Source organism: Pongo abelii, chromosome 2, assembly GCF_028885655.2.
Source record: "Pongo abelii isolate AG06213 chromosome 2, NHGRI_mPonAbe1-v2.0_pri, whole genome shotgun sequence".
Taxonomy (NCBI): Eukaryota; Metazoa; Chordata; class Mammalia; order Primates; family Hominidae; genus Pongo; species Pongo abelii.
In genome coordinates this window covers 203,339,723-203,354,980 of record NC_085928.1, presented here as the reverse complement: position 1 = coordinate 203,354,980, position 15,258 = coordinate 203,339,723, and the positions used below count along the sequence as shown (strand labels likewise).

General features: G+C 39.6%; 2 protein-coding genes across 2 annotated transcripts in view; one reads left to right on the top strand and one right to left on the bottom strand.

Moving 5' to 3' along the window:
* ATP13A5 (ATPase 13A5) overlaps window positions 1–15,258 on the top strand; it is a 104,015-nt gene that overhangs the window by 56,698 nt on the left and 32,059 nt on the right. Inside the window, exons 17-22 of the mRNA XM_002814426.5 lie at window positions 2,333–2,450; window positions 6,337–6,461; window positions 7,239–7,399; window positions 9,490–9,615; window positions 10,716–10,795; window positions 14,241–14,283. Coding sequence (XP_002814472.2) covers window positions 2,333–2,450; window positions 6,337–6,461; window positions 7,239–7,399; window positions 9,490–9,615; window positions 10,716–10,795; window positions 14,241–14,283 — 653 coding nt within the window. The remainder of the gene's footprint in view (window positions 1–2,332; window positions 2,451–6,336; window positions 6,462–7,238; window positions 7,400–9,489; window positions 9,616–10,715; window positions 10,796–14,240; window positions 14,284–15,258) is intronic.
* The window catches only part of PLAAT1 (phospholipase A and acyltransferase 1), a 79,930-nt gene continuing 66,493 nt past the window's right edge, over window positions 1,822–15,258 (bottom strand). The window contains exon 4 of the mRNA XM_054553132.1: window positions 1,822–2,904. Within this exon, the coding sequence (XP_054409107.1) occupies window positions 2,872–2,904 (33 nt within the window). The 3' untranslated portion in view covers window positions 1,822–2,871. The remainder of the gene's footprint in view (window positions 2,905–15,258) is intronic.

Sequence of the window (15,258 nt, the reverse complement as noted above, 5' to 3'; positions counted from 1 at the left end):
CTCCTGTTCTCAAGTGGTCTGCCTGCCTCAGCCTCCAAAAGTGCTAGGATTATAGGTGTGAGCCACCGCGGCCAGCCGAGACCAAATACATAAAGCCAACAAACACAGAAAGCTTCACAATCAATGAACGTGGAGCTGCTTGTTTCCTAGATAGGTGCAAAGTAGGCCCAGTAGATCCTAAGAAGCAGGGGTGATAATTTCAAGGCTGGGAGGCAGAGACTAAATATCTGCCTGTGGGTGCAGTAAGAAAAGTACAACCACAGTGGGGCATCTGGGAAGGAGACGAGATGCTAAGCTTGCATCAGGAGCCAGAATAGGGAGCTACTGAGGGTCAGAGAACTAGGGGAGGTGTGAATGAGGGAAATGGAGAGGTCTGGACGCCAGGTAAGTTCTGCAGACATGGCTGCTCTGTCACCTCCAGGGAGAATCAGATCGATGGGAGGAGAATATAGAAAAGATAAATATCTTAGAAATAAAAGTGATCAGAGTAAATTCAATGGTATTAGAGCAAGATAATTTATCATTTTATAGCAATTTCATCTTTCTGGGCCAGACTTTGAGCTGATTTGTATTGCTTTTTAGTCTTATAAACATATGCACTCTTTAAGCAGCAGCCAGATTTATAAGAATGTTGTTGCATTCAAATGAGTTCATTTGGATAAAATTGGTCTTTTGTCTTTTGATTTTCATGTAGACTCTCCTTATGATTGCTGATGGCCATCAACTTGTGCAGAGAATTCTAGATTTGGCAAATGATTCCTTTAACTTCTCTATTGGGAGTCTTTTTTTAAACCTTAGAAGTAGCCCCTTTTCTTCTGTCTTTGATCTTCAGCATAGGTCTCATTAACTCTGTCCTTCACTGATTACAACATATACTGTGTTTGTTTTGTTTCAGCTACACGGGTACAACTGAGCATCTTCTTGACATTTAAACTGGTATCTGTTGTCCCTGCTCTCTCAGTAAGGATTTGGGCCTGTCACTTGGCACTTGTTTTCCTGGCAGCTCTTTCAGTTCTTCCTGTTTTCCCAACTTCCAATCTTTGACTTATGCTAATACTATCTTCAGTGATTTCCACCACCACCCTACCCCATTTTTAGAAATAGAGAGCTAAGAACTTTCTTGAAATTAGATTCCCACCTCCAGGAATATTTTAGAATTACAGAAAGTCTGAAATGAATGGAGACAGAGAGATCTGGAACTTCTTATTTTATGGATGAGAAACTAAGGTGCAGAAGGGAGACTGAACATGACTAAGGTCCACATGGAAGTGGAAGGGAGAATAGAACTTAGTCGATTTGCCACCTAAGCTACTATACCTCCCGTTGTTCTGTGGTTCCCTCTAATACCCTTATAGGTACATTATAAATCATAAAGATTTTATAAACATAGTTGTGATTGCTGTGCTAAAACACACAAATGTTGGCATTGTGTCATCTTTCACCTAAAGCAGGAGTTGGCAAACTTTTCTGTAAAGAGCAAGATAGTTCTTACTTTAGGCTTTGCCAATCACATGGCATCCATTTCAATTCCTCAACACTGTCACTGAAGCCTCAAAGCAGCCATAGACAATGAACAATCAAATGGGCATGGCTGTGTTTCAGTGAAATTTCATTTATAAAAACAAGCTATAGATCAGATTTAGCCTGTGCATCCTAGTTTTGTTTTTTTGACCCTTGATCTAGAAGATCAGCTGTTTCTCTCATTTTATCCAAGTACCCCGGCCCTGAGGTCTGTTCTTACTGAACCCAGTCGGTGCATTTGACACCCAGTTTGTCTGAGTCAGCTTGGGCTATTATAACAAAAGACCATAGATCACGTGCTTCAACAACAGAAATTTATTCCTTACAGTTCTGGGGGCTGGAAAGGCCAGGATAGAGGTGTTGCCCAACGTGGTTCCTGGAGAGGGCTTTCTTTCTGGTTTGCAGATGGTTGCCTTCTTCCTGTATCCTCACATGGTGGAGAGAGATGTGTTTTCTTAGGGCATCAATCTCATTCATGAGGGATCCACCCTCATGACCTAATTGCCTCCTGAAGGTCCCGCCTCCAAATACTATTGCATTAGAGATTAGGCTTCAACATATGAATTTTGGAGGGACACATTCCATCCATAATGCAGTAAATGACCAGCACGGCTTTGACATTTTTTCCATCAGAATAATAAGAACACACTGATGAAGTTGTTTGTGGCCTTTAGCAGCAGCTGTAAGTTTTCTGTTAAAGCACTTTTATGGAATGAAAGTTACGACAAGGTACCATGGCTGTGTCCTGGAGTCTTACTTAGACCGGCCTTCAACATGACCTTACACTTACCTGTTTCTTCTACCCTGGCAGTGCCCAAGAATTTCCCACAGGAACTGAAGAGTTACACGGTGCAAGGCTTCCGTGTCATTGCTCTTGCCCACAAAACCTTGAAGATGGAGAATCTTTCAGAAGTGGAGCACTTAGCCAGGTAAGCAACTCAGAAACTGGCACTAGAGCAGGCTCTGTGTGCATGAAGTGTGAGTCCTGGAGATGAACAGATGAACAGTTCTAATCACCTGGAAGGTTCTCAGAGACAGAGAATTAATCTTGTACAGTCCCCTGACTCAGAGATGGACAATTGTAGGTGATACTGGAGATGACTTGCTCAAGTCACAATGCTAGCTGGTGGCAGAACAAGGATGGTACTTGAGAGCTTCTGACTCCAAGATTTCCGCACTATGTTATGTCAACTTTAGTCGCAGCTCTCATCCCATCAAAACAACCAACGCTCCTTCAACCTCAGAATATTATGTGACCACGCGACTTGGGTGGCCCATACACAGAGAGGTTGAGAGAGGGAGACAGTTGGCACTTTGAAAGATTTTGAGAATCCTTTAGACATGGTTTTTTCAGTGCTCAATACTACAACACCTCCTTCGTATCTGTGAAGGTAACAAGTGCAAATTGAATTACTTATGAGAAATAAAACTCAGTATTCTTAATTACATTACAGGGATAAGTTGTCCTCATTAGAGGATAATTTATAAATTATTATTTCTTTCAACGTTCTTCAGTTTTTAAAGGCTATTTTCAAATTATCTATGAGAAAGGAGTAAAAAAATACTGTGGAAAACTGAATAGCAGAAAATCTATTTATTTCTTACATTGGATTTGTGTTGCTGATAAATGCTAATTTATATACAGCTAGCCCCTTCATGTAAAATACTGATATCCTTGGTTTAACATTATTATTTGCAACCTAAGTCCATTGACTCTAAGTTAATTAGTAAACACAGTCCCTTCCTTACTCTGTGCTTGTTTCACCATCTATAAAATATGTAATTGGATGATCTCCAAGGAGGCCTTCAGCCATGACATTTTAATGTTTGAAACAGGATCACAAAGCTCATTTTGAAATATATGAATGTCATTCTCAGATTTAACATTCCAGGTGTTAGCTATTCTTGAGCAAACATAAAGGTCCAGACCACATAGGATTTGTAATTTTCTAAACACAAATTTGAATAATCAACATTAAGGACATGTGTGAAGAAAAGATCTATGTAGCTAGTGATGGAGTGTAGCCGTCATCCAGCTGTCACATACAAATGCAGCTGTGTTGTTCTTATATAAGAGCCACTACTGGGATAGACATTATAAATATAACAAAATAAGAAAATGAAGATAAAATGTGCTATATTTCCAACCATTCCAGGTTTTTTTAGGGAATATCAGGAACTTATTATACTTCTTAGAATTTAGTTACTATTTTCAAACAGGGTAAAAGGATAGGGCTTTGATTTTTCTTAGAATCAAATTCTATTTAGCAAAGTTTTCCAACTAGAAAAATTTAAAACTTCTTAAAAATTGGAGTCATAATGGGGAAGTAGACAAGTTTTTTGAGATGACTTTAAAAGTCACCCCAAACTAAAACAACAGGATAAATATTCCATCAAGGCTCACCCCCCTTCACCAGTTTAGCAAATTTGTATTGAACTTAACTGTATGTCAGACGCTCAAGGAATTGAGAATTTATTTGGAGGTGAATAAAATAAAATCCTTGCCCTCATGAATATATCCTAGTTGGGGAAATAGATTAGAAAATAAACCCATAAAATATTGTCCCATTAGTCGTTCTTAAATGACCTGAGGGGGAAAATATAAAGTAAGTTAAGAGGACTTTTAAAAAAGACAGAGAATGTCATTTTGCTTAGGCGATCAGCAAAGTCCTCAGAGGAGCAACATTTTAACAGACATCTCATAAAATAAGAGAGAAAAACACGCAGATATCCAGAGGAAGAGCATTGCAGGGAATAGAAATGGTGGGCACAAAGGCTTTGACACAAGCACTGCTGGGAATGTTGTAGGGTAACAAGCAGCCAAGTGCCTAAAGTAGTGAACGAGAAGAAGCATCATAAAATAGAAACAAAGAACATTTGCCTGTTTTTGTTTTTGTTGCCTGTGCTTTATGTGTCATAGCCATGAAATCATTGCCAAGACCAATGTCAAGAAGATTTCTCCCTATGTTTTCCTCTAGTAGTTTCACAGTTTCAGGTCTTATGTTTAAGTGTTTAATCCATTTTGAGTTGATTTTTACGTATGGTATAAGATAAGGGTCCAATTTCATTCTTTTGCTGGTGGATATTAAACTGAAAAGCTTTGCACAGCAAAGGAAATAACAGAGTGAAATAGCAACCTCTAAAATGGCAGAAAATCTCTGCAAACCATATATCTGATAAGACATTAACATCCAAAATGTACAGAGGACACAATTCAATAGCAAAAATCAATAAATAATCCAATTTAAAAATGAACAAAGGCCCTGAATAGACATTTCTCCAAAGACGTACAAATGACCAACAGATATATGAAAAAGTGCTCAACTTTACTAATCATTAGGGAAATGCAAATCAAAACCACAATGAAATACCATCTCATACCTGTAAGGATGGCTATTTGAAACAAAAACAACAGAAAACAAGTGTTGACAAGGATATAGAGAAATTGGAACCTTTGTAAAATGGTACAGCTGCTATGGAAAACAATGTGGAGGTTCTTTAAAAAATTAAAAATAGAATGTTTTTAATTTTTTAAAACATTGGATCACCGTGTGATCCAATGATCCAAAATCCCATTTCTGAGTACATATCCAAAAGAACTGACATTGGGATCTCAAAGAAAGGTTTATCTTCACCTTTATGTTCATTGCAGCATTATTTATAATAGTCAAGATATGGAGACAACCTAAATGTTCATCAGTGGATGAATGGATTTTAAAAACATAATATGTACATATAATGGAATATTACTAAGCCTTAGAAAAGGAGAAAATCTTGCCATATGGGACAACATGAATGAAACTGAAAGACACCATGCTAAGTGAAATAAATCAGTCCCAGAAGGCCTAATACTGTGTGATCCTACTTATCTGAAGCATCTGAAATAGACATATTCATAGAAGTAGAGAGTAGAGAGTGGAATGGTGATTACCAAGGGCTAGGGGGAGCGGGAAATAGGAAGTTGTTATTAATGGGTATAAAGTTTCAGTTATGCAAGATGAATACATTCTAGAGAAGTGATTTTAACACACACGCATACACACACATAAAACAGGGTAGAAGGAAACTTTTTGAGGTGATGGATATGTTTATTACCTTGATTATGGTAATGGCTTCACAGCTGTATGCATATTGTTCAAATCTATCTCCCTGTAATCTTAACACCATGGTGCACAGCAAAATGAACAAAGATCAAAAAGTTCTTGGCCCCCAAATTTACTTTTTAAAAAGCCACCCAAGGATCATTCCATTTCAGAGGAACGTTCCTACATCACTAATGCAACCCAGCTGGACTGTAAGCCATCACTTTCAAATTATGAAAACTTCAGAGCCCCGTCTGATGCCAGTAAATATTATTCAAGGCGACAGATGGAGACTAAGATGAATGACACTGTATTCAACTACTACTATCGTGTCTTGTATGTATGCAGAATGCCCTTAATAAACGCCAAATAAACTGAAATGATTGCAAGCTCAAAAAAGACAAAGCTCTGAGAAATTAAAAAATAAAGTATATTTGATTAACATATTTAAAAACCAACAGAAGAGTTGGAAGATAAGCACATTGTTCTTAAAAATTAAGTTGGAAACTGGAAAAAACAGATTTAGAAGGGGTTGCCTCTAGGAAGGAGAGGGGTGAGGTGGTGTGGAGACACAGACTATTGGTTTTCATGATAAGCTTTTAAGTTCATTTTGATTTTTAAAATGTGCCTGTATTGCATTAATAAAACTTATAAATTTTTAAGAGAAGAAATAAATTGAACTATTGAGCCTACATAGATATACTTTAATATTGATTTTCTCCTGAATACAAAGAGAAAAAGTGGAGTCAGAGTTAACATTTCTGGGACTTCTTATCATGGAGAATCGCTTGAAGAAAGAAACCAAACCGGTCTTGAAGGAACTGAGTGAGGCCCGTATCAGGGCTGTGATGATTACAGGTATGTATTTGTTTCTAGGGGCCTGGCAAGTTGATTATATCCCAGGCATAAGAACAAGATGTGTGAGCTGAGTGAGTTCATGTGTCAGAGACAGGGAAAAATGTTCTGTTGTCGAATTTGTTACCCCGTAGTCCCTTACCTGAAAACATGTGCAGCTTCCCTGACAGGACCAGAAGCTTTGGAGGTAGGGACCATATCTCATCCTCTTTGTCTAATGACTACCACTCCTAGCCAGGATCTGTGCAGTGCCCCAAGGCTCACAGTAAATGAGCAAGAATGGGTGTGTTCTCATCAAGAAACCCAGTGATCCCTCTGCATAGAGGATTGAGTCTCTGGCTGATGGTCCTCTAGGGCAGTAGGGCCAGGCATGGTGTATGATCGTCAAACCCAAGCACAGCCTGACCCTGTGTGTTCTTTGCTTAGTTGGTTTCCAGATCCCGTGGATGGTTTTATGCTATCAGGCTGAGATCATGCTATATTCTCCACTAAGAGTTGTCTGTCTTCTGAGGATTAGTCATAAATGCTTAAGTATTTCTTTATTAATTCACACATGTTTTGAAATACACATGGACAGGATATGATGCAGAATATGAAGAGGGAGATGGGAACATAGTGTTTGCCCACTAGGGGCAGTCTACAGCAGAGAGGAAGATAAAATAAGGCAGAAAGCAGTAAATGCCCTCAAAGAACGCCAAGCAGAGTGGAAAATGGAGACCTCAGTTCTTGTTGCTGAGGGGAGGTTTGTACATACAGCAAGCAAAGTTTCTTTGTTTCTAGGTGATAACCTTCAAACGGCCATTACTGTTGCAAAGAATTCTGAAATGATCCCTCCAGGCAGCCAAGTGATCATTGTTGAAGCCAATGAACCAGAAGAATTTGTTCCTGCCTCTGTGACTTGGCAGCTGGTGGAGAACCAAGAGACTGGACCTGGGAAGAAAGTGAGCAAATGTTAGAAGGCCCCTCCGTGGGCCTAGACTGATGGAATACAATCCTGGCACTGCTCAGCCTTCTCTCAACTCCAGGAGTCATCTCAGTAATAATCCCTCACATCTGTCCAGAGTTTGACAGTTTGCAAAGCATTTCTGCCAGCTCTGGTTGCCTAGGAAAATCACCTGGGGGAGTTTCTAAGCTTCCAGTGCAGGCTGCACCAATTAAATCAGAACCCCTGGGGTAGGAGCTGGCATCAGGTGCTTTTCCCAGCGATTCCAGTGTGCAGTCATGGCTGAGAACTACTGATTTATACTCATATTTTCCACTTGGTCATTAAAATAACCCTATGCAATTGGGCAAACCATTAATTTTTACAGATGAGAAAACTGAGGCTCAGAGCAGTAAGATTGCCCAATACAAAAACTGGTGAGTTGCAGAGCAGGAAAGCAGACTTAGGCCTATTTGATTCCACACAGATCCATGGGCATTTAGATTGTACTATACCTATGACATGAAGCTAACAGAGGCTGGGCTTCTCTAGATAGAAAGCTCCCTATGCTCTTGTGACAGAATAGCTTTTTCATATGATGACAGTGGGCTGTAGCCTTACATTCCATCACTAAAGGTAACACCCATGCTTTTGTGTGAATTCAAAGATACAGCCCTCCAGGTGATGAATTACAAAAATGCTGCCTTCCTCCAGGCTGACCAGCCTTTCAGATTGTTAAGTATAGAGTGGGCCTTTGTGCAGTCAGGAGTCTTTGTGCAGCACACAAACTGCACAGCTGTACAGAATGGCCCTGCCCCTACCCTGGGAAGAGGTGGGTTAACTTGCTTCAACCTCTAATTGCATGGGCTGTGAAAGATGACAGCTCTCCCTCTGCTCTCAGCAGATTTCTGGTGCTTATTTCCTTGTGAACCTACTTGCTTCTACATCGGTGCATGCTGCCTGAATTTCACTGCATGCTGTAACCCAGGTCCTTTGTGAATTTTAACTAACAGTCCACTCACACTACTCATTCACGAATTTAATGCCTCTGCTGAAATTTTAGTCCCCACCAGGAGAAGTTGTATCACAGTTTCAGGCCTTCCTCCTCTCCGGGTGCCTCCACCATACTTCCTCTCCCCACATTCCCAGTGCAAGCAAAAGGAATTCCTGCCCTTGTCTCAGGAGGGATGCTTTAGAACATGTCTTTTGTTGGTTATTTTGCAATAGGAGACAGAAAGGGAGGGGTGTGTCATCTTGCCTCCCAATTCAGCACAGCAATTTTTTTTCTTTCAAATACAATGCTTTCCCTGAGATGAAGTCATCTGATGAATATATTTTTCTCACCTCCTGCAATATTTGAATTTAGAGTCCTAAACACAAATGGAAGTCTCTCTGAGGAATGTTGCATGAAAAACCATGATTAATTATTGATATAATGAATGCACAGGCTTTCATCAGATGCTTTCTCCCTAACTGGGAACCAGGTGGGGCTAGAACCAAGCCAGAGAAACACCTTGACAGGTGAAACGTAGGAGGGAAAGGGTTTCGGAAAAGGATTACTCCTGCAGTGGGATGGAGAGTATGGAGGAGAATCTGGGAACCATGATAGAAAGAGTTACCTGTTGAGGTGGGGTCATAACAAAGGTCAGAGGCTGGGTCCTAAAAGGAGTTAGGCACTGAAGAAAGAGTGCCTACTTTACAGTGAAGACAATGAGGATGATTTTGGAATAAGTGAATGGTAAGAGATCTTAGAAAACATAAGGTTGCATGAGGAGGAGAAGAAGAGGGAAGAATTTTCCTATTCTTGTAATAACTAATTGGGACCTAAGAATAGTTACATTTCTTCAGTAGACTGACATCATACATATTATCTCCCAAGACAGGATCCAGAGTACCATACTGTCCAAGTATCATATGTTTACATAATCTTGGGGGGAATGTTTTGAGTGTTTTTTCCTATGGGTAGAATTGCTGTAGGCAAGTTACACATTATTTTGTTGCTGACCTTCACACTGTTAGGCAACATGAAAACTCTTCCTTCAATAATGCATAGGAAAGCAGAGACACTCCTTAGGAGTCAATGTAGAAATTATGCCCTTTTGATTTTAGGAAACCTACATGCACACTGGAAACAGTTCAACCCCTCGTGGGGAAAGAGGAAGCTGTTACCATTTTGCAATGAGTGGGAAATCATACCAAGTGATATTTCAGCATTTCAACAGCTTGCTTCCAAAAGTAAGTACTGAAGAAATGAAGTGTTTTGTTTTGCTCCTCAAATTAGCGAGGCGAAAGCAGGAGGAGAGTATTGAAAACAATGATCACTGAGGTTGCCTCACAGTTAGAGAGTAAACACCCCCAAAGGAGTACTGCTCCTGAAAAAGTTTTCTGGCCCTTTTTATGCCTTCTCGGTCCCAGGCAGACCCACAACCTCCCATTCAGAGTTTGAGTTCTAGTACCTTCTCTCACCCCTGTGGCCAGTTCAGCCTTCCTCCTTCTTTCCCTCCCCACCCAGGGGAACGGCAGAGTTCCAAACACGCTGCTTGTTTTGAGGGCCAGCTTCTCTCTGAAACTGACCAGCTCATGTCAGGCTAAGCTCTATTCCCCTTCCTGTCTGGATTCTTAAATTACAGCAAGAGGAAACAAAAGCCCCATGGTTTATTTTCAGAGTCATTTGTTATCTTGTCCTCTGTGTGTCCTGTTTTAAAATAGTGCTGTGCAGGGTTGCACTGTCAATGTGCGGGAGATTAATGGAGCACAAGGGGAGGGCAGCAACTATCTTTTAGCAGTGTCATGAAAATTCTGTCACCCTAGCAGTCAAAGACCACAGAATCCAGACCCCAAAGGCTTCTAGAAAGCTCTTAGTTCAGTTCAGGGAAAGCTGAGACTCAGAGAGGTTAATCTGCTTGTCTAAGGTGTGCACAGCTAGCTGGCACAGCTGAGAATAGAGCCTTGTTTCTCAGCTTCCAGCCTTTCCTCTGTCTATGCTATGATTATGGAGATGGTGTCTATCAGGAAAGAACTGTGTTTCCTCAAGCATTTTTATTCCATATGCTCTTCTGCTTCTTAGTTACTGTAGTATTATTGATTAGTGGTCACCCCATCTTGGAAAAATGGTCTGGGAAAAAAAGTAATGGAGTTGTGATGGAAGACTTTAAGTGAAATTTCAATATTAAAGTGTTAAATCTCCTTATTTCCCTTCCTGGTATTGGTCTAATGACATATCATCCAATTCTGTATTAAATTAGTAACCAGGAGTGATTTTTCAGGGCTGTTCTTTTATTTTTAAAAGTTTTCTTCTTCCCAATCATATTGCAATGGTTGTTTTTTCTTTTTAGATTCTGGTGAATGGAACAGTTTTTGCAAGAATGTCTCCTGGGCAGAAATCAAGCCTTACTGAAGAATTTCAGAAATTAAAGTAGGTGTCATGGCATCAAAGAACAGTATCCTCATTAACTATTGCTACCTATGGGTCAACAATTCAGGTGTGAGTCAGAATGACTATTATTAAAAAGTCAAAAATAACAAGTGTTGGCAAGATTGCAGAGAAAAGGGAACACTTATACACTATTGGTGGGAGTGTAAATTAGTTCAGCCATTGTAGAAAGCAGTATGACAATTCCTCAAAGAGCTAAAACAGAACTACCATTTGAACCAGCAATCCCAATGCTGGGTATATACCTAGAGGAATATAAATCATTCTACCATAAAGACACATGCATGTGACTGTTCATTGCAGCACTAGTCACAATAGCAAAGACATAGAAGCAACCTAAATGCCCAGCAATGACAGATTGGATAAAGAAAATGTGGTACATACGCACCATGGAATACAGTGCAGCCATAAAAAAGAATGAGATTATGACTTCTGCAGGAACACAGATGGAAATGGAGGCTATCATCCTTAGCAAACTAACGCAGGAACAGAAAATCAAATACTATGTGTTCTCACTTATAAGTGGAAGCTAAATGTTGAGAACACATGGACACAAAGAAGAAAAACACAGATATTGGGGTCTACTTGAGAGCAGAGGGTGGGAGGAGGGAGAGGAGCAGAAAAAGTAACTACTGGGTACTGGGCTTAATTCCTGGGTGATGAAATAATCTGTAAAACAAACCTCCGTGACATGAGTTCCCTCATATAACAAATCTGCACATGTTCTCCAAACCTAAAATAAAAGTTAAAAAAAAGGGGATTAAAAAAAATTCAGGTGTGGCTTAGCTGAGTCTTCTGGCTCAGGATCTCCGTCAGAGATGTAACCAGGTGTTGGCCGTGACTACAGTCAATAACAAATGTTGGCAAGATTGCAGAGAAAAGGGAACAGTTATACACTATTGGTATATTGGTATATTGGTATATTCCCCACTCAAGCACTGCCTTGAGTGGGGAAAAAAATCTCTCACCAGCCTCACTCACATGTTGTTGAATGCTCAGTGCCTCATGAGCAACGGTTGGACTGAACCTCAGTTTTTTACTGGCTAGTGGACAGAAGCCAACCTCAGTTCCTTGTGATAGGGGCCATTTCATAAGGAAGCTCACAGTGTGACAGTTGACTTCTAAAAGAGTAAGCAAGCAAGAAGAACCAGAGACAGAGACAGCACACAAGACAATGTTGCTGTTTTTTATATACCAGTCTCATCACCCTTGCTGTATTCCCTTCCTTAGGAACAAGTCACTAGATCCAGCCCACTTCCAGGGGAGTGGATTACACAGAGCATGGATGCCAGGAGCTGGGGATCACTGAAGGCCATTTAGAAGTTGCCTATTCCAGAGAGCATTTGTTCTGTGGTCCATAAGGCATATATCTTAGAGAATCCTCCCGTGCTTAGATGTAGCAGAAATAGTGGGGCAGGTTGTATAGCTTAGAATCAGAAAAATGGGGAAGTAGGTGAGTTGTACCCTGGAATTATTTTAGGTTGGTCCATTAGAAGATATGTGAATAATTTCTGGTCCTCTTAGCAAGAGGTGAAATAGCATTTTCCCTTTATCTGGCCCCAGTAGGGAAAGTCAAGAGAAAGTCCTTTATTACCCCCTTCAAAAATAAAGATGACCAAGTTACATTATAGCGAAATGGTACTTCTTGAGACCAGATCTACCTGTTGCTTGCTGGGAATGTAACAGTTTGGGGCTGCAGAGTCTAGGAAGTGAAAAGGAACATAGGGTAGTGAATCTTTAGATGATGGCTGGTGAGTTGTTGGTGAAATCAGGAGACACCCTTTTACTGTTAGATTTTGTTACCCAAGCATTCATAGGGAAGTCTTAAAAACTGCCTATTAACTTCCAGAATGCCTGAGGCTGGCTAAGTAACCAGTGACTAAATGACTATTTCATTCACATGATCATTACATGATATTGCTGAAGAAAGTAATTTTACCTTTTTCAAATGCCTGAGAAATTTTGCCAACTAAAATGCCTAATTTTGAAAAGCCATATGCCCCTTAAAAAATGAATTCAGGAAGATACACACTGTCTCAGAATGAGCTGTCTTCTCAACATCCCAATCTTCCTCCTCATGCCTTTGTCATTGGCAATGTGCATAAGGCTGTCTGCATTCTCTTTCTGAATTCAGGGAATACTAGAAGATGATAAGATTCTTGATGTGATATAGAGACTAAATGTGTGCTTTAAGCCTGAAAAAAAGAGCCATTTTTCAACAATTGTGGGTAGTCATGACATGAACATATATAGCATGATTATTTTCATCTACACAACCCAGTATCGGATTGAACCATAGTGGTATGCCTACATTTGACTTTTTTTTTTTTTTTTTTTTGAGACAGAGTCTCGCTTTGTTGCCCAGGCTGGAGTGCAACAGTGCAATATCGGCTCACTGCAGCCTCCACTTCCAAGGTTCAAGCAATCTTCCTGCCTCAGCCTCCCAAGTAGCTGGGATTACAGGAGTGCACCACCATGCCCAGCTAATTTTTTCTATCTTTAGTAGAGATGGGGTTTCACTGTGTTGGCTAGGCTGGTCTCGAACTCCTGACCTCAAGATCCACCCGCCTAAGCCTTCCAAAGTGCTGGGATTACAGGTGTGAGCCACTGCGCCTGGCCACATTTAATTAACTATTTTTGACCTATAAAAGTGGTTCTTTCTTATGCATTAACTAATAATAATGAAATTCTAACAAAACTTTATTTTTTCTCCTTATTGATTTTATAACTCTGTTTTTAGAAAAATGCAGCAAAGTCTTTAAGAATATTGTCATTTATCAATACTTATAATGTATAACTTATAATAGAAGGCAGGCAGCGTCTTACATCTGAAACTCCTTTTCTTTGGCAGCCGTATTAATTTTTACTCTTCTATTTGTATTGTGCTTACACACCAAACTGATATAGATGGAAAACATATCTTATTTTCACCCTGACATGCATCAAAAATATGAATATATGTCTCTAGTTATATCTATTAAACTGTTTTTGAAATTTCTCATCCTAGTATCTGAACTGTAAATGCTCAGCAACAGTCAGTGACTAAAATGCAGCTGGACTGGGTTATGATCTCTGCATTAGGTTGTGTGGGAAGTGCTCTGCTCATGACTGCATACTCTTAAGCTTGGCCTTGGTGCGTATCATCAAGCAGGACTTCTTTTAAAGTGTGTGATCACTGTTTTGCCAATGTCCTTGGTTATATCGCTACCTTTTCAATGTGATTGATTGAAACAACTTAAATAATGCAACGGCCTTTTCCCTCTGGGAATATGTCTCTCCAAACCATTTTTCTTCAGCCTGATTTCAGGTGTGTTCAGGGGACACACACATACACACAAATCACATGTGACTTAGTTATGATGGAAAATATTCAAGTGAGCTGTTCATTTTTCTCACCTACTAATCCTTCTTCTCCTGTCTCCCGCAGTTATTATGTGGGCATGTGTGGAGATGGAGCTAACGATTGTGGGGTGAGTAGAAATGGCTTTTGCTCAGGCAAGCCGCCCACTAATATCCCTCTGGAGGACCTCAGGCTCTCCTGGGGTTTGTCTCTTCATCCTTCCACCAGCAACCATTTGATTATTTTGCTGTTTATATCCACCTCTACCTGAGTGTGTGGGTTAGAAGCGGAGGGGAGTAAAGGGAGATGAGACACTTCCGATGCTTTCTGGAAACTCCTAGAATAATAAATACAAAGGAAGGCTACTTAGACTCCCATATTTCAGGTTCCAAAGATGGAACTTTACAAGTCTATCTGCTTTAAATCTTTCCTGTTATCAGTAATGAAATGATTTCTCCAGCAGGTGATTTCTTCCCCCCTCCCAAGGTCACACAACTGATAAAGACTCAATGAAACAAAGTTTGAAACTGATGATTAAAGTTTTGAATTATATGTAAATTATATTTATTCCTGCCAAACTTTCATTCTCTGGTTAGTTTTTAAAAGTTTGCTTCACCCAGAACTCTTTCACTCAGTAAAATCCTAGACCAAACTAGTTATTTTATGCTGTAGAAAAAGCTAAATAAAATGATTCTCAGCAAATTATTTTTCATATGCAGTAGAAGGGCAGTGAATGTTTTATATTCTGAGTTTTAAAGACATGAAGGAAACAAATAGTCTACCTTCAAGATTATGTACTTAAGGAAATATTTCAGTAGCTGATTTATGGGACAAGAAGTGAGGAAGATTTCTTTGTATTTCCAAAGCTTCTTAGAGATTTAAGATCTTGGTATTTGTTTTATTTCTCTCTTAAATATTATTTCCAAATTTCTGTGAAAACTATGTTTATAGCTAGAGATTTATTAAGATGTTTTTTGCTTTATGTTTCATGAGAAAAAGCTAATTTTTAGTCTGTTCTTTCAAATCTAGAATGCGTATCCTCTCACATTAATTATGTGGAGTTTAGAATAAAACAAAAAAATCAAATGCTAAAAGGGACATAGTC